The sequence below is a fragment of the Anomaloglossus baeobatrachus genome, chromosome 5 (assembly GCF_048569485.1).
Source record: "Anomaloglossus baeobatrachus isolate aAnoBae1 chromosome 5, aAnoBae1.hap1, whole genome shotgun sequence".
NCBI lineage: Eukaryota > Metazoa > Chordata > Amphibia > Anura > Aromobatidae > Anomaloglossus > Anomaloglossus baeobatrachus.
Window position 1 is genome coordinate 484,289,858 of NC_134357.1, and position 24,091 is coordinate 484,313,948.

The 24,091-nt window shown below is 46.7% G+C and overlaps 1 protein-coding gene across 1 annotated transcript in view; it reads right to left on the reverse strand.

The window, feature by feature from the left end:
- Positions 1 to 24,091, reverse strand: part of SLC39A11 (solute carrier family 39 member 11) — a 550,060-nt gene that overhangs the window by 130,553 nt on the left and 395,416 nt on the right. The window contains exon 6 of the mRNA XM_075350678.1: positions 4,395 to 4,559. Within this exon, the coding sequence (XP_075206793.1) occupies positions 4,395 to 4,559 (165 nt within the window). The remainder of the gene's footprint in view (positions 1 to 4,394; positions 4,560 to 24,091) is intronic.

Consider the following 24,091-nt stretch of genomic DNA (forward strand, 5'->3'; position numbering starts at 1 on the left):
CGAGAAAGGTCTCCAAGACAACCTACAAATCTTGGAGAAATTCAGCTCCACATGGGCACTACCGATCAAGCTGAAGAAAACCAATATCATGGTGTTCCAGAAGAGAAAAAGAAGATTTGACCAGCATCCTTCATTTGTCCTAAACGGCTGCACTCTAACAGGAACAGACAAATACACCTACTTGGGCCTGGAAATTCACCAGTCAGGGAGCTTCAAACAAGCCATAGAGACCCTGAAAAACAAGGCCTGCAAAACCTTTTATGCCATCCGAAGGAAATTGTATCATCTGAAGCCACCAGTGAGGGTCTGGCTAAAAATCTTCGATTCCATCATTGCCCCAATCCTCCTGTACGGCAGCGAAGTCTGGGGCCCTCACACTTACCCAGATTGGTCAAGGTGGGATTCCAGCCCAACAGAAATATTCCACCTGGAATTCTGTAAGCACCTTCTCCAGGTCCATCGAAGCACCTCCAACAGTGCCTGTCGAGCTGAGCTGGGCAGATTCCCTCTACACCTAGCAGCTCTGAAGAGGTCACTATCATTTCAGGCTCACCTACAGAGTAGCAATCCAAGCTCCCATCACCACAAAGCTCTGATATATATACGTGGGCCAGATGAACCAGGACCCCTGGCACAGCTCTCCCAAACCCAACTGGACAAAATAACCAATCACAGCAGCCTGACAAGAACCAGAATCAGGAAGATGGTAGACGAGGGCCAGGAGAGGTATGTCAGTGACTGGAGGACCGACATCAACACCTCACAGAAACTGACCACGTACCAGAGACTACAGAGAGACTACAGACTGGCCCCATATCTGGAAAAACTCCCGGATCCCAGAGACCGCAGGACCCTGAGCCGATATAGACTCAGTGCCCACAGTCTAGCCATCGAATCCGGCCGACACAAGCAGAGCTACAAGCCCAGGGAGGACAGACTGTGCCAACACTGTGACCTGGAGGCCCTGGAGGATGAAACCCACTTCCTGCTACACTGCACCAAGTACTCAGCAGTGAGGGACACTCACTTCAGGAGACTCTCCCATCTCTTCCCGGATTTCAGCTCCATGAAGGAGGAAGAGAAAATATATATCCTGCTGGGGGAAGAAGAGAGCGCAGTGGAGATAGCAGCAGCGCGGTATGTGAGCGAATGTCATAGACTTCGAGAAAGAGAACTATGATAAGTCATGGACTTCCATAGCCCCCCATCCCAGATGTGGCCCCCCCAATCCCCACCCTGGATATGCCCCAACCACCGTTACTACAGTCCCCACCCTGGATATGCCCCATCATAAGCCATGGACTTCCATAGCCCCCATCCTAGAAGTGCCCCCACAGTCCCCACCCTGGATGTGCCCCATCCATCCTTCCTACAGTCCCCACCCACCATCCCCACAGCCCCAGTCCCTAATGTACACTTGCTTTGGCAAAACTAATTTGTATTTGGTCCTGCCAATAAAGCTTATTTGATTTGATTTGATAGAGGGATAGATAGATAGATAGATAATAGATAGATAGAGGGATAGATAGATAGAGGGATAGATAGATAGATAGATAGAGGGATAGATAGATAGATAGATAGACAGATAGATAGAGGGATAGAGGGATAGATAGATAGAGGGATAGATAGATAGAGGGATAGATAGATAGATAGAGGGATAGATAGATAGATAGATAGATAGATAGATGGATAGAGGGATAGATAGATAGACAGATAGATAGAGGGATAGATAGATAGAGGGATAGATAGATAGAGGGATAGATAGATAGATAGATAGATAGATAGATAGATAGAGGGATAGATAGATAGATAGATAGATAGATAGAGGCATAGATAGATAGATAAATAGATAGATAGACGGATAGATAGATAGATAGAGGGATAGATAGATAGATAGATAGAGGGATAGATAGATAGAGGGATAGATAGATAGATAGAGAGATAGATAGATATAGGGATAGATAGAGGGATAGATAAATAGCAGAGGGATACTGCCCCCCATGGTGCCACCCCCTTCCACCGACATTCTGATTTCAATGATATCTGCTACCTTGGAATGCAGATATGGCAGAATATAATGATGGAGCAGGGAGCCATTGGCTCCTTGTTGCACCATTCTCAGTGCAGCTGAGATTCGAGTCTCAGCACAGCAGGCAGGATGCCATTGTGTCAGCTGGTTCATCATACTGTATAGAGAATTGTGGGGCCATTATACTGTATAGCAAGAACTGTGCAGTCCATCATACTATGTGAGAGAACTATGGTGTCTATCATACTATCTGAGAGAACTGTGGGGTCTGTCATGCATGTTGTGGGGGGCTGTTGGGCCATCATACATGGTCTGCTGGAGCTGTGGAGCTGTGTTAGGGAACTTTAAGGGCCATTATCCTGGACGGGTGGCTATGGGGACCATCATTCCTTACGGGTAGTTGTGGGGTCCCTTGTACTGTTTGACTGAACTTTGGGGTCCATTATACTTTAGAAAAGAAGCTGTGCAGTCCATTATACTATAAGAGAGAACTGTGGGGTCCATCATACATGTTGTGGGGGATTTTGGGCCACCATACATGGTGTGCAGTCCATCATACTGTGTTAGGGAACTGTAAGGGTCATCATACTGTACAGGTGGCTGTGGGGAGCATAATACTGTACAGGGGGCAGGGGGGTAACTCATACTGTTTGACTCAACTGTGGGTCAATTATACTGTATAACGAGCTCCTGGAGCAATATAGTATGTGGACGGCTGTGGGGCCTTCATACTGTGTTAGGGAACTGGGGGCCATTATATTGTATAGGTTGTTGAGAGGTCCATCACACTGTGTGGAGGACTTCGGGGTCCATCATTCTGTGTGCGGGGGCTTTGGGTTCCATCATGCGGTGTATAGAGTTCTATGGTTTCCACCATACTATTGAATAGAGTGCTGTGAGGGCCATCATATTGTTAGGAGCTATAGGGGGTCCATAACACTGAGTGAGGTGGGGCTGTGGGGGCATCATACTGTTAGGGGGAATTGTGGGTGCATAATACTGTTAAGGCTTGCTGTGGGATCCACTCTGAGGCATTCTACTGTTTGTAGGTGCATTTTTGAGGACATGATATGTTATGAGGGCTACGAAAGGGGTATCATAATGGCTAACACACTAAGGGTCTTCAGCAGGGTCCCTATTTCCTTGTAAATATACAACCTTCACAACAACCATGTATATTAAGCCCGTTGGATCCTGCATAGGTGTGGAGCTGTACACTGATGCCAACCCCACATCCTTAGAACACAACACATGGGAAAGAGTGGGCACAACTACACCAAACATGTACTGGAAAATCCAGAATAATGGAATGAAGCAAGAGGAGTCCCTTGTTGCATGCAAAAAGTGTGAAAAAGTTTATTAATAACACAGAGAAATATTATTAAGAACACTTAAAACTGGGAAAGATCAAAGGGGTGATCCACCCATGAACAGTTTAGCACATCACCACTAAAACCTCATGGAATAATGCAGATGGAATAAATCACATAGTGATAAAACCACACAGTGTGGGTGCATCTGCCCCACGCGTTACGCCACCATGTGTGGCTTCATCAGGCCCCTGATGAAGCCACACATGGTGGCGTAACGCGTGGGGCAGGTGCACCCACACTTCCTCTCTCATTATTTACTCATCTGGTATTGTATTGGCTCTCTTTGATCTGTACCATATTCATGTTAGTCCTACATTTGGTGACTATGTATTGCTGTATACTGTTCTCTGGTACTGTTATTTTTGAGCCTATGTGATTTATTCCATCTGCATTATTCCATGAGGTTTTAGTGGTGATGTGCTAAACTGTTCATGGGTGGATCACCCCTTTGATCTTTCCCAGTTTTAAGTGTTCTTAATAATATTTCTCTGTGTTATTAATAAACTTTTTCACACTTTTTGCATGCAACAAGGGACTCCTCTTGCTTCATTCCATTATTCTGGATTTTCCAGTACATGTTTGGTGTAGTTGTGCCCACTCTTTCCCATGTGTTGTGTTCTATGTTCTATTTATGGGTTGGAGCACACTTCCATAATTTATTTATTCAAGGTGGTGCCGTCCCCATTTGTTTCTTGAACCCCACATCCTTGACACTTGAAAACAGAACCGTGGGGTCATATGATATCAATTCTTTATTTTTTGTAACAGGGTGGGGGTTTTACTTTTCAAAGCTCTTGCAAGAATAAGACATTTAATCTTATGTGCATTTAGTCATCACATATTAAGAGTTCTGTAAGAAAAAAACATCTGGACTTGAGAAGTGCAATGTTTGGGTGGAGAAAAACACAAGTATGGCACCCGTCTTAGATCCCGGATTACATACAGAGAGCAAATACGATTGGTAAGGTATATCTACAGAAGATGTCCCTTACCTGGAATGTTGTGGATGGTGATTGCCAGGATCAGCAGCATAATCCGTCTCCAGCTGCCGCCCACTTTGTGTGGTGAATCCCGGGTGCTCAGCGCAGACGGTTCCTCGGCTAGCAGAGAGTGAGGCCCTTTCTTTCTCTGGTACACTTCCCCATTCTCTATTTTATCTGCAGGAGACATAAATAGGGGCAAACATGAGTTATGTGCACATTAACCATCAGTCAATGTAGCCAAGATGAATGCAGAGAACTAGAGATATTCTGGGCATCATTTGTCTTTGCAATGGTGGCCAAGACGAGGGTCAATCAGTGGCCTCATTGACTTGCTATAGCTGTCAAGCATAAAGCACCCTGGAGGAGAAGGAGAGCAGATCGATTGGGGACAAGGCCGGAGGGACGAAAGAGTTCTGGGGCATCCATAGGTAATTTGTCTTTCTTAATATTTTACCCCACTGGTGACTTATGTAAAGTTAAAGATAGATATGATGAAGAACTTTCTGTCTTCGAAACAGAGGAATCCCTTGGAGCCAAAAATGGGTTCCTTATTCGCTCTATTACCCTGATCATTCTTCTTCTCAACTAAAAAGGCAATTAAGTACTGAGATTTTCTTGAAGACCCTCAATGAACTTCGATCTCATCACTGATCACACGATGTTTGACCAACTTGATCAGCGGAAAATTGTTTTATATGTGGGTTACAACAGCTAATCAATGGCGACTGATTCTAGACTCTTCTTTTCATATTACTGGGCTGATTTTTTGCAGTTTCAATAACATCAGCTTTATCAGCAGGAGATTATCAATAGAGGACAAGTTGTCTCATGCCATGTAGTCCTCCAGTGCTGCGTAACCCCGCCCACACCACTGATTGGTTGCTTTCTGTCTATGCACAGTGTACTCAGAATGATGCCAGTGGTGTGTGTCGGGTTATTCCGAGTCCTGCTAAATTTGCAGTAGCTAAAACGGTGAATTTATCAAAATGACAGCAAGCAGCCCAATAAGTGATACATAACTGGAAGCAGGGTTTCTGCTGCTATATCATGCTGCTCTCAGGGGTAGCAAAAACCTTGTGATAGGTTCCCTTTAAAGGTTTATGCCATAAACAAACATATAGCACCTCTCTACAGTGGAGAGGTGGTCAAGTAAGCACACTACCTATAGATTGCCCATACCTGGGATCCCAGGAGATCTCAGCAGCCGAGGTTCCTACGATCATTGAGTTATCACGTATCCTTCGGAGAGGTGATAAGTTCTGTGTATAGGACTAATGCGGGCTTTACACAATGCGATCTATCGTGCGATCGCATGTGCGATTGTACCCTCCCCTGTCGTTTGTGCGTCACGGGCAAATCGCTGCCCGTGTCGCACAAAGTCGTTAAACCTCCGTCACACATAGTTACCTGCTGTGCGACCTCGCTGTGGGCGACGAACATCCTCTTCCTGAAGGGGGAGGGACGTTCGGTGTCACCGCGACGTCACACAGCCGCCGGCCAATAGAAGCGGAGGGGAGGAGATGAGTGGAACGTAAACATCTTGCCCACCTCCTTCCTTCCGCATTGCCGGCGGGTGCCGCGGGACACAGGTAAGCTGTGTTCATCGTTCCCTGGGTGTCACACGGAGCAATGTGTGCTGCCTCAGGTACGATGAACCACCGGCGCCATGAAAAATAAACGATTTTTTAAAACCTAGCGACGAGTACACGATACACGATTTGTGAGCGATTCTGCGTCACTCGGAGGTGTCACACGAGACGACGTCGTGAACGATGCCGGATGTGCGTCACGAAAACCGTGACCCCGACGATGCATCGCACGATAGCTCGTCTTGTGTGACACTCGCATTAGCCTCAGTTTAAGACCTTTACCTGAAAACTCATGAGAGCAAATCAACCCTCCAGATATTTTGTCTCATCCCCCATACATGGCACGCCATAAGCAATACCCCTGCTTGGACTGTGTGCAGCACGGTAGCTCAGTGGTTAGCACTGTACAGTGGGCAGCACGGTAGCTCAATGGTTAGCACTGTCTGTACAGTGGGCAGCACGGTGGCTCAGTGGTTAGCACTGTACAGTGCACAGCACAGTGGCTCAGTGGTTATAACTGTACAGTGGACAGCACGGTAGCTTAATTGTTATCACTGTACAGTAGAAAGCACGGGGGCTCAGTGGTTATGACTGTACAGTGGGCAGCATGATAGCTGAATGGTTAGCACTGTACAGTAGGCAGCACGGTGGCTCAGTGGTTAACACTGTACAGTGGGCAGAATGATAGCTCAATGGTTAGCACTGTACAGTAGGCAGCACGGTGGCTCAGTGATTATCACTGTACAGTGGGCAGCATGATAGCTCAATGGTTAGCACTGTACAGTGAGCAGCACGGTAGCTCAATGGTTAGCACTGTACAGTGAGCAGCACGGTAGCTCAATGGTTAGCCATGTACAGTGGGCAGCACAATGGCTCAGCGGTTAGCACTGTTGCTTTGCAGCACTGGGGTCCGAGATTCAAGTCCCACTAAGGATAACCTCTCCAAGAAGTCTATACGTTCTTCTCATGTTTGCGTGGGTTTCCTCCGGGTTCTCTGGTTTCCTACCACACTCCAAAGACATACTGATAGGGAATTTAGTTTGTAAGCCCCAATGGGGACAGAGATGATCACATCTTTAAAGCGTTGCAGAATATGATGTCGCTATGTAAGTAAAGAAAAATAAAAAGTAATAAAAAGACGTTAAAAGAACATTTGCAGGACGATGTGGTGTCATGCAGGTCAAGGTAGTCACCAGATACAATATACGCCTGGTCGTACTGTTCAGCAGCTTCCCGCACACCAGCGACCTCACCACTGTAATGCTGACACTTTGCTGATGTCTGTGACAAGCACTAGACAGCTGTTTTTTCCTCCTACCGGGGCTTGTGAAGTTGGAACAGACGGTGTTATGATCCGCTGCCAATTAGCCTACCATCCAGGTGACTCACTGGGGTAATGCGATAATGCTTCACTTTGCAGCTTCCAATAGACGTGTGTAATGTGCGCGAAGCCTGCGGAGTACAAGCTGGAGAAAAGAGCCCTCTTTATTGCACTATCTTTGCTGCATTTTCATTGAAGCAGATTTAACAAGGAGCGGAGGACAGGACATTTATTACACCGCTCCTCCCGTCCAGCCGCGGCACCGGGTGTCACTTTGATGGTCACCTCCAGTGGCCACGATCAAGAAGAAATAATACGATTCCTGCCAGAATCATTAGCACACGGAGCTATTTAAGCATTGGAGTATTAAAAGGGCTGAAAATCATCCAATTTGTATCCTCCTTGTAATATTACAGAGTTTATGGTGTTTTCAAGCTTGATAGCGGTTATAAAAGCCTGGCAGCTGTCCCAAAATAACACATCGCCCATTCCCGTAATGTGCCCTGCTGCTGCTGATGCATCATATATAGCGTAAGTAAGAGAAACAATCAGCAAGTCTTGTAAAAGGCAATTACTAAGCTTCGTGATTTCATTTGGGGTGATCCCTTTAATACTGATGCTGGAAATTTTGGCTCCTATTCATTTTTTAAAGGGAATCTGTCACCAGGTTTTTGCTACCTCATCTGAGAACAGTATAATGTAGAGACAGATGCCCCGATTCCAATGATGTATCACTTAGATTACTGAGTGCAGCCGATCTGAGACAATCAGAATTTTTAGATTTAGCAATGCAGCAGAGCTGAGAACGCTGATCCCGCCCACACCAGGCTCTCTATAGAGATTGTACATTGACAATGTGGTGTCAATCAGAGGAGGGGGCGAGCTGGACTGCCATGCACCTGACAATGCAGTCTGAGCAGTGAGAAGTCCTGCTGCCTAAACAAATATAGCAAATAAACAACAGCTCTGACCTTGACAAGACAGGCATCCCTGAATTCTATAGTTTAACCCTTGCAGCATGCAATCTTCAGATTACATAGCAAAAACCTGCTAACAGATTTGCTTTAAAGGGAATCTGTCACCAGGTTTTTGCTACCTCATCTGAGAACAGTATAATGCAGAAACAGATGCCCCTATTCCAACGATGTATCACTTAGATTACTGAGTGCAGCCGATCTGAGACAATCAGAATTTTTAGATTTAGCAATGCAGCAGAGCTGAGAAAGCTGATCCCGCCCACACCAGGCTCTCTATAGAGATTGTACATTGACAATGTGGTGTCAATCAGAGGAGGGGGTGTGGACTGACATTGTAATCCGAGCAATGATAAGTTCTGCATGTGTCCTGCTGCCTAAACAAATATAGCAAATAAACAACAGCTCTGATCTTGACAAGACAGGCATCCCTGAATTCTATGGTTTAACCCTTGCAGCATGCAATCTTCAGATTACATAGCAAAAACCTGCTAACAGACTCGCTTTAAAGGGAATCTGTTCCCAGGTCTTTGCTCCCCCATCTGAGCACAGCATAATGTAGAGACAGAGACCCTGATTCCACCGATGTGTCACTTACTGAGCTGTTTGCTGTCATTTGATAAAATCAGTGTTCTCTCTGCTGCAGATCTAAGGCTATGTGCCACGGGTGATTAAACCTGCGAATTTATCTGCGGAAAATCTGCGGATTTTCTGGATTTTCCATATAAATGTGCAGGTTTCAGCATGCACAGACACTCCACATGTTATCCTATGGGACATGGGGAGTGCAGTTTCCATGCTGCGGATACGTGCGGCTGCGGAACATGCTGCGGATGTCCCGCAGCGGCACGTAATTGCATGTCAATTCTTTCTGCGGAATTACCTGCGGAAATCCCAGCTCTCGATTATGGAGATAGGGCCGGGACTTCCGCAGGTAATCCGCATGAATGCCCGCAGGTTTACCGCAGCTATTTCGCTGTACTACCACAAGTAAAAATAGCTGCGGATTCTGGCGTGCAGCTAAGGGAAACCTGCGGATATACGAGCTCCTGTGGGTATATAGCCTAACAGTTATACGGAGCTCATGAATATGCTGGACTACCTGCAGCACGCCAAGTAGTCCTGTAAGGCCTAAGCCACACGGCATGAAAATCAAAGTGAGTGGAATGCGATAAAACATCGCATTCCACTCGGAAAAATATTAGCCTGTGTGTCAGCGCACATGAGCGATTATCTTCTCAGCCCTAATCAGACCGAGAAAACAGTCGCAGGATGCTGCGGGTGTAATGCGATCCTTGTTTCTCTTGCACCCATTCAAGTCTATGGGGCGAGAGAAAAATCGCACTGCACTCGCATTACACCATTGTAATGCGAGTGCAGAGCGAGAATGGCAATAGCTGGCAACGGAGGAGAGAGGGAGATAAATCCCACCTTCCCCTCCTTAGCGCCGGTCCAATCATATGATCGGATCTCAGTCGCAGTGACACTTGGATGGCACTCAGCTCCCGCTGTGCTTCCAGCGTCAGCCGACTGTCATGCGAGGATCGCAGTGGTCCCCGTGTGGCCCCGGCCTAATAATAATCTACTGCTGATTAATCACTGATCTACTCAAAACTACACTAAGCAGCCCAGTAAGTGACACATCGCTGGAATCAGGGTCTCGGCCCCTACATTATGCTGCTCTCAGAGTAGGTGTCAAAAACCTGGTGACAGATTCCCTTTAAGTGATTTTTATTTTTTGTCTTGTTACATTCGTTAACATTTTTGCATCGAGTTCTTAATGAGGTTTGATGAATTTTGTGCAAAATCAAAGATTCAGATTTATCTTTGGAACTTTTTTCCTGTAGTAAAGTTGATTTATATAATTACTTTTTTGTATTTGCACTTGATTATTTGTTTATTTTTTAACTTTTTTTTTTTGTACATCCAGGTGTGTGGCTCCCCCTGTTGGGATGGTCATTTTGTCCATACAGCTTTCCACGGGCAGGAGTCTGATCAGTGGGGTCTGGGTCCTGCTCTGTCCTCATCTATCCTGAGACCTGCTGATATAGAGATGTGAAATACTGGAGTTAGCTCCCAATTAGGTACTCTTCGTCGTGTTTGGATGGCTTTTACGCTTTTTCGATCAAGTTAGTTTCAACTACGCACCCTATTATTGCTATTTAGTTATTCACTAGTCACTTACTACATGGTATTTGTTCATTTTGTTTTTATCGTAGATCCTATTATATAATTTGCGCCTTTTTGTTAAGTTAACCGTTTATTTTGCTTTGACAGTATGGACACAGCTTTCGTTATCCATGTCTTAGGGGTACTTTGCACACTACGACATCGCAAGCCGATGCTAGAGATGCCGAGCGCGATAGTACCCGCCCCCGTCGCAGCTGCGATATCTTGTGATAGTTGCCGTAGCGATTATCGCTACGGCAGCTTCACATGCACTTACCTGCCCTGCGACGTCGCACTGGCCGGCGACCCGTCTCCTTCCTAAGGGGGCGGGTCGTGCAGCATCACAGCGACGTCACACGGCAGGCGGCCAATAGAAGCGGAGGGGTGGAGATTAGTGGGATGTAAACATCCCGCCACCTCCTTCCTTCCGCATAGCCGGTGGACGCAGGTAAGGAGATGTTCCTTGCTCCTGCGGCCTCATACACAGCGATGTGTGCTGCCACAGGTAACGAGGAACAACATCGTACCTATCGCTTCAGCGACATTATGGAAATGATCGACGCTACACAGATCACCGATTTTCAACGCTTTTGCGATCGTTTATCGGTGCGTCAAGGCTTTACACGTTGCGACGTAGTTACCGGCGCCGGATGTGCGTCACTTTCGATTTGACCCCGACGAGATCGCAGTAGCGAGGTCGCAACGTGCAAAGTACCCCTTAGTCTAATTCATCATATGCGAATTGTCAAAATGATGAAACATTTTCGGTGCAATCTGTCAAAGTTTATTTTTGCTCAGTTGAAGACTGATATGCAACATTTTAAAGGAGCGTGCGACATTCTGCTCTAAAAGGGCCCAGGACCTAAAAGGTAAAAGACTTTCTGCTCTGGGGCACAAAAAGTTAAAAACAAGAGAAAAAACGAGAGCACCTTTGATTTTGCTTAAAATTTATCAACTCGTGTGCACCATTTTGAAGAATTTGGCACAAAAACGACAATGATTTCCACAAGTCCAAACGGAAAAGTATTTTTTTTGCTCCTTTTTAGAGCGAAGAGTTGATGCATGTTAGCCTTCAACTTTGCAAGAATAAAATTAAAGGACAAAATGCCAGTTTGCTGCTTACAGTCGTGCAAATTTCTGAAACAGGACACTGTAAAATAATCCATTTCCATCGGTCAAATGGGCCGATAAGTTAAAAAAGGATGGCCCAATGAATAAGCAAGACGTAAATCCAGGTCCTAAAGGACAAAATGGACTCAGTGGACAAAGAGTCAAAGGGAAACCATGGCGCAGACACCAGGCAAATGGGTTTTCATGGAGCTGTAGGTCCCACATGGAGGCTGGAATTGAGGTCTATCCTCTTCACCCACGACACCGTAAGAGCCAGAGGTTGGTCTGGAGACCACATGGACAATGGCATTAATAAGCCTTCACGGGGGAACTTGTACTGGTCCTATTCCCAGGATTATAGTGTGTGGTGGTATAAAATATGGGATCTGGACTCCTCTAGTCTTCATTCCACAACCACTAAGAGCTCGACGTAACATTAATTTAGAGTTGGAGCCAGTGGTACGGCCATTGCTTCAAAGTGTACCAGGGGTCGTTTTTAGACATTACCTCACCAGGACAAATGTTATTTGTATTACTGTGAGCATCCTGTGTCACCTACACGTGCTACCATGGACTATAGTGTCTATGTGTCTTGAAATGTCTCCCATGGAGCACACATGGAACATGGGGGGGTTGTGTATAATTTTGTGTAGGTTCATATTTTAGGCGTGGTACATTGTCCTGTTTGCAGGTTAATCACCCCCTGCTGGGCTATTGTCCCTAAGTCTGGGGGAGGGGGGCCTGGGATCCACCCAAACTCTCTGCTTACCTGGGAGATTATTCAGTCTGTCAGGAGAAAGACAAGAGACAAGCAGGAAGATTCATCCTCTGAGGGAGAAGCTGAGGCTCCCCAGAGAGACCTGGACATTTTTTCCTTACTGGACTGTATCCGTGTTCCTGGTCTATTTTACCCAATGTGTGGTGGATTATTTTTAATCCTTCTGATTTGCTTGGAATAAATGTTCTTTGGATTGCTCACTCGTCTTTCGCTCTGTTGATCGTGGGATACTGGAGAAGAAAGCAGTGACAACATCTATGGTCCCCACTTACATATACAGCTACCAAGGTGGATCTTGATTGCTTTCCCGAGTGCATTCAGTGCAGCAGGACCTTCCTCAGACAACCGATATTAACCTCAGTGATAGCAGCCAAGACTGTAAGTGCGGGGATTTCGGAACTTGGCATTCATACTTAATACTGAATAAACTGAAATGTTCCGAAAAATTTGTCTCCATTTTTTCATCATTTGTTGATCAGTATCAAGTCTATCCACCCTGTGGTTTCCATAATTCCACAACTTTTCCTTCTTGGTGTTGCAATGTCAATGTGCAGCACTGTACTTCGGCCATGTTCAGACAGCTGTTAAAATAATCAGGCTAATCACATCCTCAACGTGCGGATCTGAGTCCATCTCCGTGCGATTGTCCACAGTGCAGGAGATGGCGGCATTTACCGGCAATATTCGCCTTCATAAAACAGACCACAATAATGCATGGTGTGATTTTTAAATCCCTGTTGAAAACTGCTGATATCCACTAGCCCATGGGCTAATATTGGTCAGCGAGCTGCCCCTGTGCAGTCCGCAGTATCATATATCCTGCTACTTCTCCGCAGAATCATTATATCCAGGTTCATGGATCATTCTGGGAACCATGCTCCTTATTTGTTTGCTATCAGATGGATGGGACTTTGTGACTTGTTAATGGCGTGCTGCAACTTTTTTCTCTGAATACATTTGATTTCAATTACATTGTGTGCTCTCAGCCATGGCTTTCTTACATTACAGATGACAAGGACTTAATGAGTTCCTCACCCTGCAAACTGCTGAATAGAGGGGAAAGTCTCACGTGGTAGCCCGGGGGTGACCGAAATCTAGAAGACAGATAATGTAAAACTATATAATGACATGAGGGCGGGGGTGTCTTCAGTGCTAAGAGCGGCACCAAAAATTGTCACCATCAAAGACGGATCATTTTTTAAATAAGCATGGAGAACGTCAATGTCACTGGTGTGTCACGGGTGACAGACAGCACTGTAGTTTCTGGCAATAGAAGGTCACAGCCTTTGGCTCCTGAAAATGCTCCTGACTTTCTATTGTTCCAGCAGTTCGTATTCATTGCATTTGGTAGCTTTCCTGCTGGGCTTTCATCTCTTCCCCTTTAGGACCCATGGCAGCTCTCCTTCCACTCAGCTGCTGTTTATCAGTATTCTCCTTGTGCTTAAATACCCCCATCTTCCCTGGACTGGTGCTGGTGATATTATTCAGCTCATTCAAGCTCTGGTTGCAAGCAAGTGGCTTGTACTCCTCTGTGGTATTGTTGCTGAAACTTTGCTGAACTTTACCTGTGTCATCTGTGGATAAGTAGATTTTTTTTCCCCATGTGTGTCCTCCTTATGTCTTCTATACTGTTTAGTGAGGTTGACGAAGAGGTCATCTCACCTGTTCTCTATTTAGGGCTCAGCACTAGGGATATTCATGGTCAGGGATCTGGCTCGGCACATAGATGCGGAACATATCTAGGGCGATGAAGGACCCCAGGGACCAGCAGTAGGTTTGGTTAGGGGTCACCGTCTTCTCCTTTCCCACACACAGAATTTCCCTTACCTTTCGATGGTCGCATGGTACTTCCCCGTATCTAGCGTGACAGTCAAAGGGCCACCGCCACTTATGTCCAATCCAAATTATGCCACATGTAGGCTGCCTAGCTATCCAGCACTTTCATAATGGCAACATTTAGCTATAAATCTGACAAACATGATACACTAACACATTAACTTGATCCAACGAAATCCATAGGGACATTACAGTATAAGTTTATATGCATTTGCTGAATAAAACCTATATAAGGTTCTTTATGTCACTCCTAAAACATATGCATTATATCCGATTCTTCAGCCCATAAGCCAGCGCCTCAGATACGTTCGTGGCCTAGTTTTCTTTTATCAGTAGGGTATAATTTCCACCTCCTGTCTGACCCTTTCAGATCACAATTCTTAGTGCGTAATTCTCTTCTCTCTCTGAATTTTTATAATTTGCTGAATTTTAAACAAACCAAAAGCTTGCAGCATATAAGCTCCAACTGGTATACAATTACAACAGCAATGAGCAAATGCCCTGAAATGTGAAAATAAATAGTAATACTGCATGTACATAACATAGGGCACTTAGCTGACGCGATTGTGATAAAAAAAAAAAAAAAAAGAGTAAAAGCCGTCCCACCAATATTAGGTGTACCCGATCAAGGTGGACCCTAATGCCAGTATCTCACCTCACATCTCACAACTTTGTAGCCGTTACAAAATCATTTTTTTCCTATTGAGGCCCCTTATGATACCCCACAGTGAATAACTCCACAGTACCCTCCACATGCAGTTTGCTTAACCTACTGTACCCCTCTTCAACTAGCCCGGCAAAGTATAGTGACCTCAACACAGTATGATCCCCAACCGTGACCCCCACACAGCCCTCTATGCAGTATAATGGACCTCAGAACTCTTTGCACTGTATAATGGGCTCTAATAGCCCTCTACAGCCTTCCACACGGTATGATTGGACCTACACAAACCTTCAGACTGTATAATTGCTTGCAAACTTGATAAAGGCCCTCAAATAGCCCTCCATAAAGTATAATGGCACAACATACAGGGGTTGGACAAAATAATGGAAACACCTGGAAACATCAACAAAAGTTAGTTTAATATGGTGTAGGTCCAGCTTTTGCGGCGATTACAGCCTCAATTCTCCGAGGTATGGATTCATACAAGGTGTGAATTGTTTCCAAAGGAATTTTAGCCCATTCTGCAGTTAAAACACCCTCCGATTCTTTGAGCGACGATGGTGGCGGAAATCGACGTCTAACTTGAATCTCTAAAATCGACCATAAATGCTCAATAATGTTGAGGTCTGGGGATTGTGGGGGCCAGATGAGATGCTCAACTTCATTAGACTGTTCCTCGTGCCATGCTTTAGCGATTCTAGCTGTATGAATTGGTGCATTATCATCCTGAAAGATGGCGGTCCCCTCCGGGAACAGTGCTTGAGCCATGGGATGCACTTGGTCGCCCAAAATGCCTAAATAATCTCAGCTGTTAATTCTTCCATGAAGGAATATCATTGGCCTGGCGGATCTCCATGAAATAGCATCCCAGATCATCACAGAACCTCCGCCATGTTTTACAGTTGGGAGAAGGCAGTCTGGATGCAATGCTTCTTGCGGTTGTCTCCAAACGTACACTCAGCCGGAGGTCGGAAAAAGGGGAAACGATGATTCGTCTGCGAATATCACATGTTTCCACTGCTCGAGGGACCAATTCTGGAGGTTTCTACACCATTCTAAACACTTGGACACGTTTGTAATTAAGAACAGCGGTTTTCTAATTGCAGCTCTTCCGTGGAATCCAGATTTGTGCAGCTCCCAACAAACAGTTTTCGTGGAAACTGGGTTCTGTAGGTGTTCATTGAGCTCAGCAGTGATTTTCGGAGCCGTGGTCTTGCGATGCTCTCTCACAATTCGCTTTAGAGACCGACGGTCTCTCTCAGTCAACTTCGACTTTCGGCTGGTCCTTTGCTTTGCTGCGGACGTTTCTCCTTCTCTTTCAAATGCAGTCATTACTTTGGAGACAGTACCTCTGGACACGCCAAGCATTCAGGCACTTTCTGTTACACTAGCGCCTGCCATACGAGCACCAACAATTTGGCCTCTTTGAAAATCTGAGAGGTCTGCCATTGGTATCAGGTTCTCATCAATGTTCTTACAATTCTGCAAAACAAACAGTTAATTTACATACACATATCACATAACACAACACAAATAATCAACTACAAAACATTAACATATGTCACGGTTTGCATGTTTATAACATGTTCGAAGATTATAACATTAGGTGTTTCCATTATTTTGCCCAACCCCTGTATCTTTCCATATAGTATAATGGGCCCCACATAGTCCTCCATATAGGTATAATGGGCCCCACCTTGCTTTTTATATAGTATAATGCGCCACAAATGTCGTCCATATAGTTAAATGTACCCCATAGTCCTCCATATCATATCATGTACCCATAGTCCTTCATATATTATAATGCACCCCCATAGTCCTCCATTTAGTATTACAATCCCCATAGCCCCCCATATATTATAATGCACCCCCGCATAGCCCTCCATAAATTATAATGCACCTCCATAGTCCATATATTATAATGCATCCCCCATAATCCTCCATATATTATACTGCACCCTTCCTAGTTCTCTCCTTAAACTATAATGTCCCCTCCATAGTCTTCCATATGGTATGAAGCACAACTATAGTCCTTTGGCCACCAATGTACTCACCGATTTAAAATTAAAATAAATACTCACCTGTCCGCTTTCCCCCGCTGCTCCAGTCTCTGCAGTGGCATGTGTTCTGCAGCTCTGCACATCTCGGCACAGTGGGTGCAATATTGTGAGCTGGCACCAGGCCCCATAGCGTCCTCGTGGTCTCCTGCCGTTGGCGGTACACCACTGTAGATGGAGCATTGCAGAACCCAGACATGACTGTTTTACACTTGCCCATAGAAAGCCAAATAAAGAAGATCAACATCCCAAAAAAGAGGGACCACACTCCCATATGTACAAAGTACAAGGAACTAACTAACTAAACTAAAGGAACTAAAAAAATGGCCCAGTACACATGTTGGTGCACATTCACACTGTGACCTTTAGCAGACAAAACCTTGTACTCTGTACATGTAGGCGTGTGGCTCCATCTTTTTGGGTTGTTCATATTGACTATTTTGGGTGAAACGGTCAGGTCTAAAGGCCCCGTTACACGCAACAATGTATCTAACGATATATCGCCGGGGTAACGGATTCCGTGACGCACATCCGGCATCGTTAGCGACATCGTTGTGTGTGACAGCAAGGAACGACTGTTAATGATGGAAAATACTCACCTTATCGTCCATCGTTGACACGTCGTTCCTTTTCAAAAAATCGTTGATTGTTGAGCATGCAGATTGTTCGTCGTTTCTGCGGCAGCACACATAGCTACGTGTGACATCTCGGGAGCGACGAAGTACAGCTTACCTATGGCCGCCAATGAGGAAGGAAGGAGGTGGGCGGGATGTTACGTCCCGCTCATCTCCGCCCCTTCGCTTCTATTGGGCGGCCACTTAGTGACGCTGCTGTGACACCGCACGAAACGCCTCCTTAGAAAGTTTGCGGTTTGCCGGACAAAGCGACGTCGCTAGGCAGGTAAGTACGTGTGACAGCTCCTAACTATTTTGTGTGCCACGGGCAGCGATTTGCCCGTGACGCACAAACGACAGGGGGCGGCTGCTTTCACCAGCGTAACAGCCCCTTAAGTTCTGCTACGCCCCGTCTATTTTGAGGACTGCTGGCACATAGTGAGCTGAAATACTAGAATTAGAGACCACCCTTAGTGGGTGCACTTAATAAAGGTGGGACGGCTTTTACCCTGTTTTGATCAAAATAGCGTCAACTAAGGCCTAGTTTCACACATCCAGCTTTTCGCCGGTTTGCCGGTCTCCAGTACAGTGTATACAGTACAATTGCAGCGCGGCAACTTCCGGGTCACATGGTCCGGTCACATGACAGCATGTGACCGGAGCTTGTCGCGCTGCCATTGTACTGTATACACTGTACTGGAAGGCGCCGAATCCAGCAATCCGGCGAAAAGCCAGATGTGTGAAACTAGGCCTTAGTGCCCTATGTTACTTATATGTACTATTACTATTTATTTACGGTACTAATTGTTTTTAATCCTTTGTTTTGTCTGTTAATGGCCACAATTTAAATGTGCACGTATACCAACAAGTGTGTCGGCTCATTTTTGGGGGTTTTGCAATACTTTACAATAGCCTGGTGGGAATTGTAGTTTCCACTGTTGCATAACTCTAAGGTGCGGTTCTCATGTTGCGTAAATGGTGCATTTTTTTAATGTTTTCTTTGGTGCGAAAAATCAATAAGGATGAGACTTCATGGAAACTGCTGTCCACCGTGCATTTAAAAACGCTGTTCAGCTGCTCTCTTATTGGTGCTTTTTCTCCCAAAGGACTTTGTTCACATGTTGCAAGTTTACTGTATTTGTTCATGCATTTTATGCAAATTCAAAGCTGCTTTACACAGCACAGACAAAACCTATAAGATTCCAGAAATCTGCACACAATTGCTTTTTTTCCCTGACTGAATGAAGCAGAATGTCAACTCTTTCAGTGATTTTGCAGTGTTTTTGTCACCATTGAAAGCAACGAGAAAGTGCAAAAAAGCAACTGCTGTGCGTTTCTTTTGTGTTTTTAGTGTTTTTGTGGCTTTTGTGAATGAAACTAATTTTCTTGAAACATGTGCTAGAGGCAAATGACACTCTAAAACTCCAAAAACGCACCCAAACAACGAAGAAAAATGTTGCATTAAATTTGCATTAAGGATAATAAAAAAGGGAAAAATACATAAAAAATAAAAATGTAAAAAAGAGAGCTGATTGCTACTCTGTATTGTGGTGCTGAGTTTTAAGCATTTGTTGCCGATTACATCCAAATCTGTGGCAGTACCAGCCTTAACGGGAATCTGTCAGCAGGTTTTTGATATGTAATCTGAGAGCAGCATGATGTAGGGGCTGAGACCTCTTATTCCAGTGACGTGTCACTTGCTGTCATTTTAATACAATCCTTGTTTTCTTTACTGCAGATCTAGCACAGCTCAGAATGCTGGGTTGTGTATAATCCCGCCCGTACCACTGACTGACAGATTTCTGTGTAAAAAGTGCATTGACAGAAAGCTGTTAATCAGTGGTGGGGGCATAGTTAGACTCGAATGTATGAGACACCTAGTCCGGCAGTGATAATCTCCTGCTGAGAAAGTACTTATTTTATTTACACAGCAACACATAACCTAGTAAGTGACACATCGCTGGCATCAGGGTCTCAGCTCATACACCATGCTGCACTTTGTTAGCTGGTTTCCTTTGACGGATGAGGAAATGTTATTTGCTTGGATCAGTTTCCTTTTTTCTCTTTATTACTAATATAATTAGGATTGAATCTTGAGATGACACACCACAAATTGATCAAGCAATCTATACCAATTTTTGCAGACTCTCACACTGCAGTCCCATGACACACAAATTAAGTACAGACCTATCCCTTACGGCTATAAGAGTCGCACTGCGCTCGGTCACAGACTATACCCACAAGGTTTCTAAAATTAATTCTCACATTAGTAGAAGAACGTGTACTGTCAATTACCGCATCATCTGCAGGGAATATGCTTATCTGCTGAGACAGAAAATACTTGTTAACGACAATCACCACCAATATCAGCAACTGATACAAGTGCATCAAAGACAGCATCAAAGGATACCTAGGACGATCCGCCAGCATCAAAGCAAGCCTAGGACGATCCGCCAGCATCAAAGCAAGCCTAGGACGATCCGCCAGCATCAAAGCAAGCCTAGGACGATCCGCCAGCATCAAAGCAAGCCTAGGACGATCCGCCAGCATCAAAGCAAGCCTAGGACGAAGCGCCAGCATCAAAGCAAGCCTAGGACGATCCGCCAGCATCAAAGCATACCTAGGACGATCCGCCAGCATCAAAGCAAGCCTAGGACGATCCGCCAGCATCAAAGCAAGCCTAGGACGAAGCGCCAGCATCAAAGCAAGCCTAGGACGATCCGCCAGCATCAAAGCATACCTAGGACGATCCGCCAGCATCAAAGCAAGCCTAGGACGATCCGCCAGCATCAAAGCAAGCCCAGGACGATCCGCCAGCATCAAAACAAGCCTAGGACGATCCGCCAGCATCAAAGCATACCTAGGACGATCCGCCAGCATCAAAGCAAGCCTAGGACGATCCGCCAGCATCAAAGCAAGCCTAGGACGATCCGCCAGCATCAAAGCAAGCCTAGGACGAAGCGCCAGCATTAAAGCAAGCCCAGGACGATCCGCCAGCATTAAAGCAAGCCTAGGACGATCCGCCAGCATCAAAGCAAGCCTAGGACGATCCGCCAGCATCAAAGCAAGCCTAGGACGATCCGCCGGCATCAAAGCAAGCCTAGGACAAAGCGCCAGCATTAAAGCAAGCCTAGGACGATCCGCCAGCATCAAAGCAAGCCCAGGACGATCCGCCAGCATCAAAGCAAGCCTAGGACGATCCGCCAGCATCAAAGCATACCTAGGACGATCCGCCAGCATCAAAGAAAGCCTAGGACGATCCGCCAGCATCAAAGCAAGCCTAGGACGATCCGCCAGCATCAAAGCAAGCCTAGGACGATCCGCCAGCATCAAAGCAAGCCTAGGATGATCCGCAAGTATCAAAGCAAGCCTAGGACGATCCGCCAGCATCAAAGCAAGCCTAGGACGATCCGCCAGCATCAAAGCAAGCCTAGGACGAAGCGCCAGCATTAAAGCAAGCCTAGGACGATCCGCCAGCATCAAAGCAAGCCTAGAACGAAGCGCCAGTATCAAAGCAAGCCTAGGACGAAGCGCCAGCATTAAAGCAAGCCCAGGACGATCTGCCAGCATTAAAGCAAGCCTAGGACGATCCGCCAGCATCAAAGAAAGCCTAGGACGATCCGCCAGCATCAAAACAAGCCTAGGACGATCCGCCGGCATCAAAGCAAGCCTAGGACAAAGCGCCAGCATTAAAGCAAGCCTAGGACGATCCGCCAGCCTCAAAGCAAGCCTAGGACGATCCGCCAGCATCAAAGCAAGCCTAGGACGAAGCGCCAGCATCAAAGCAAGCCTAGGACGAAGCGCCAGCACAGGAAATCAACATCTTACTGCAATTTCAGTACAGAGATCTGTACTGTCAGTGCATTCATTGCAGCACTGTATAAAACAGAGACTGACATTAAAAAAGCATATTGGTATAGTAACTGGAGAAGCATTAAAGGGAAGTGTGGTGCCCCTGAGGTTCCAGTTGCCACAGAGTTACTGCACCTCAGCCAGAGGTGTGGGACCCCATTCCATGTTAAGGAGGAGGACACAGGCCGTTGTTTGCATACACACTCTTAGTATAGCTACACCACTTCAGGCCAGGGTTAGGGCTAGATTGTAGATTGATCCTTAGGGAGAGCACAGTCCCGAAGCCAGTCTGGAGGTGGGGTTAGTAGTGGGTGGAACACGATAGAACGGAGTGGAGGAACGTGAAACTAAGGAGAACAAGTAAGGAGGAGAACGAAGTAGGACGCGGAGGAGAGAAGTCCTGAGGACTGGAGCCGGAGAAGCTCATCCTAAGACAAGGAGGGAAAACCAAGCAGAAAGGAAGAAGGGGTTCTAGAGTTATGGGCAGTGGGAAACCCACCCGTGGGCTCGTATCCACAGCTGACGTATCGGTGTGGAGGGACTAGGCCTCAAAAGAGATCTGACCTCTAGACTAGTGGAGAACAATCAGGCTCAGCTAGCAAACCGGAGGCTGAGGTATCTTCATTTGCCAAAGCCACAGCCACACGCGAATCCACTGAAAATGTGACCACAGAGGGCTAAGGGATCAGGCAGAGGAGCCTCCCAAACAAGGTCCACGGACTCAGACTCCGGGCACTGTGTGTGAGGTGCAGGGCAGGAGGGCGAAGCCATCGCAGGAAGAAGACCAGGAAAGGGACACAGAAAGGGACACCGGTTATGTGCCTCCGAATTAGGCTGCTTTCACACCTCCGGTTTCTGCAATGCGGCACAATCCGGCACTTTGCACGAAAATCGCAACTGGTTTTTTTTGCTGCCGGTTGCGTTTTTCCTGCATAGACTTGAATTAGTGCCGCATTGTGCCGCATGGCCTTGCGTTCCATCCGGTTTTTGCTGCATGCGGCAGATTTAGCCGATGCGGCGGCCGGATGGAACGTTGGCTGGCACGTTTTTTCGTGCGGCAAAAAAAACCGCATCGCGCCGCACCCGGCCGATGCGGCGCATTTTTCAATGCATGCCTATGGCGGCCGGATGCGGCAAAAACCACATCCGGCCGCCGCATGTGGTTTTTGCCACTGCGCATGCTCAGTAGCATGCCGCAAGCGGCAAAAACCGGACGGGCCGCATGGGAAAAACTTATGCAAAGGATGCGGTGTTTTCACCGCATCCGTTGCATAGCTTGCACATCCGGATTGAGCCGCACAGCTCAAGCCGGATGTGTGAAAGCAGCCTTACCTGGGGATTGGCTGGATCCAGTCACCGCAGAACTGAGCACCCCAAGGGCAGCATTTGACCGGCCGGCCGTGATAAACTGGAACTGACAACTGTGAGTAAAGAACTTATGACTACATTCTGCTGTGTCCTGGACTCATTCTCTGGGCTGCCAGCTCCACGTTGTTCAAAAGTTTCATTGGCTAACAACTGCCTATGGTTGCCCTAGGGCCCAGCTCCACGTGTGGGGAGCTGTACCATTGTTGCTGCGTCACCATCTGCCTCAGCGGTCCCGTGCAGCAGCGTCGGCCATACCTGGCCGAAGACCACAGGTGGCGTCACGATTCATTATCCCCTGTAAATATTCCCTTCATCATTGGAAACGACACCGCTAGGATCACGGGGTCGGGCCCTGCCTCCGTGACCTCCCCCGACTGGAGAACCGGCCCGGTTCCGAGTGCACCCCAACGGCCCTGGTGGGCGTGTCAGAAGCAGCACATTTTTACATATGGAATTAATGCGCTTATCCCCCAATAAAATGGTACTCTTTTTGTAGCGATCCATTGTGCCAGTGCTGAGAAATCTAGCATAGAAGCCATGGGTAATCAGGCTGGAAGTGCACTGGGCATGTCAGACGGCTTCTTTCTAGTGCACGGACACACCCCTACCCTGATTTGTATACCGCGTCTACTCTAGATTATGCATAAGGGTTACTTCACACATAGCGAGATCGCTACTGAGATCGCTGCTGAGTCACGTTTTTTGTGACGCAGCAGTGACCTCATTAGCGATCTCGCTGTGTGTGACACTGAGCAGCGATCTGGCCCCTGCTGTGAGATCGCTGCTCGTTACACACAGCCCTGGTTCATTTTTTTATTGTTGCTCTCCCGCTGATAAGCACACATCGCTGTGTGTGACAGCGAGAGAGCAACAATCCTGAATGTGCAGGGGGCAGGAGCCGGTGTCTGACAGCCTGCGGTAAGCTGTAACCAAGGTAAACATCGGGTAACCAAGGTGGTTACCCGATATTTACCTTCGTTACCAGCCTCCGCAGCTCTCACGCTGCCAGTGCCGGCTCCTGCCCCCTGCACACGCTAAGCTAAGTGGTGTGCGCTGGTAACTAAGGTTGGCTTTACATGCTGCGATATCCGGCCCGATATCGCTAGCATGCGACCCACCCCCATCGTTTGTGCGAAACGGGCATATCGCTGCCCGTCGCGCACAAAATCCGGCACCCCCGTCACACATACTTACCTGCATAGCGACGTCGCTGTGACCGGCATACCGCCTCCTTTCGAAGGGGGCGGTCCGTTCGGCGTCACAGCGACGTCACTAAGCGACCGCCCAATGAAAGCGGAGGGCCGGAGATGAGCGGGACATAACATCCCGCCCACCTCCTTCCTTCCGCATTGTGGCCGGAGGCAGGTAGCAGAT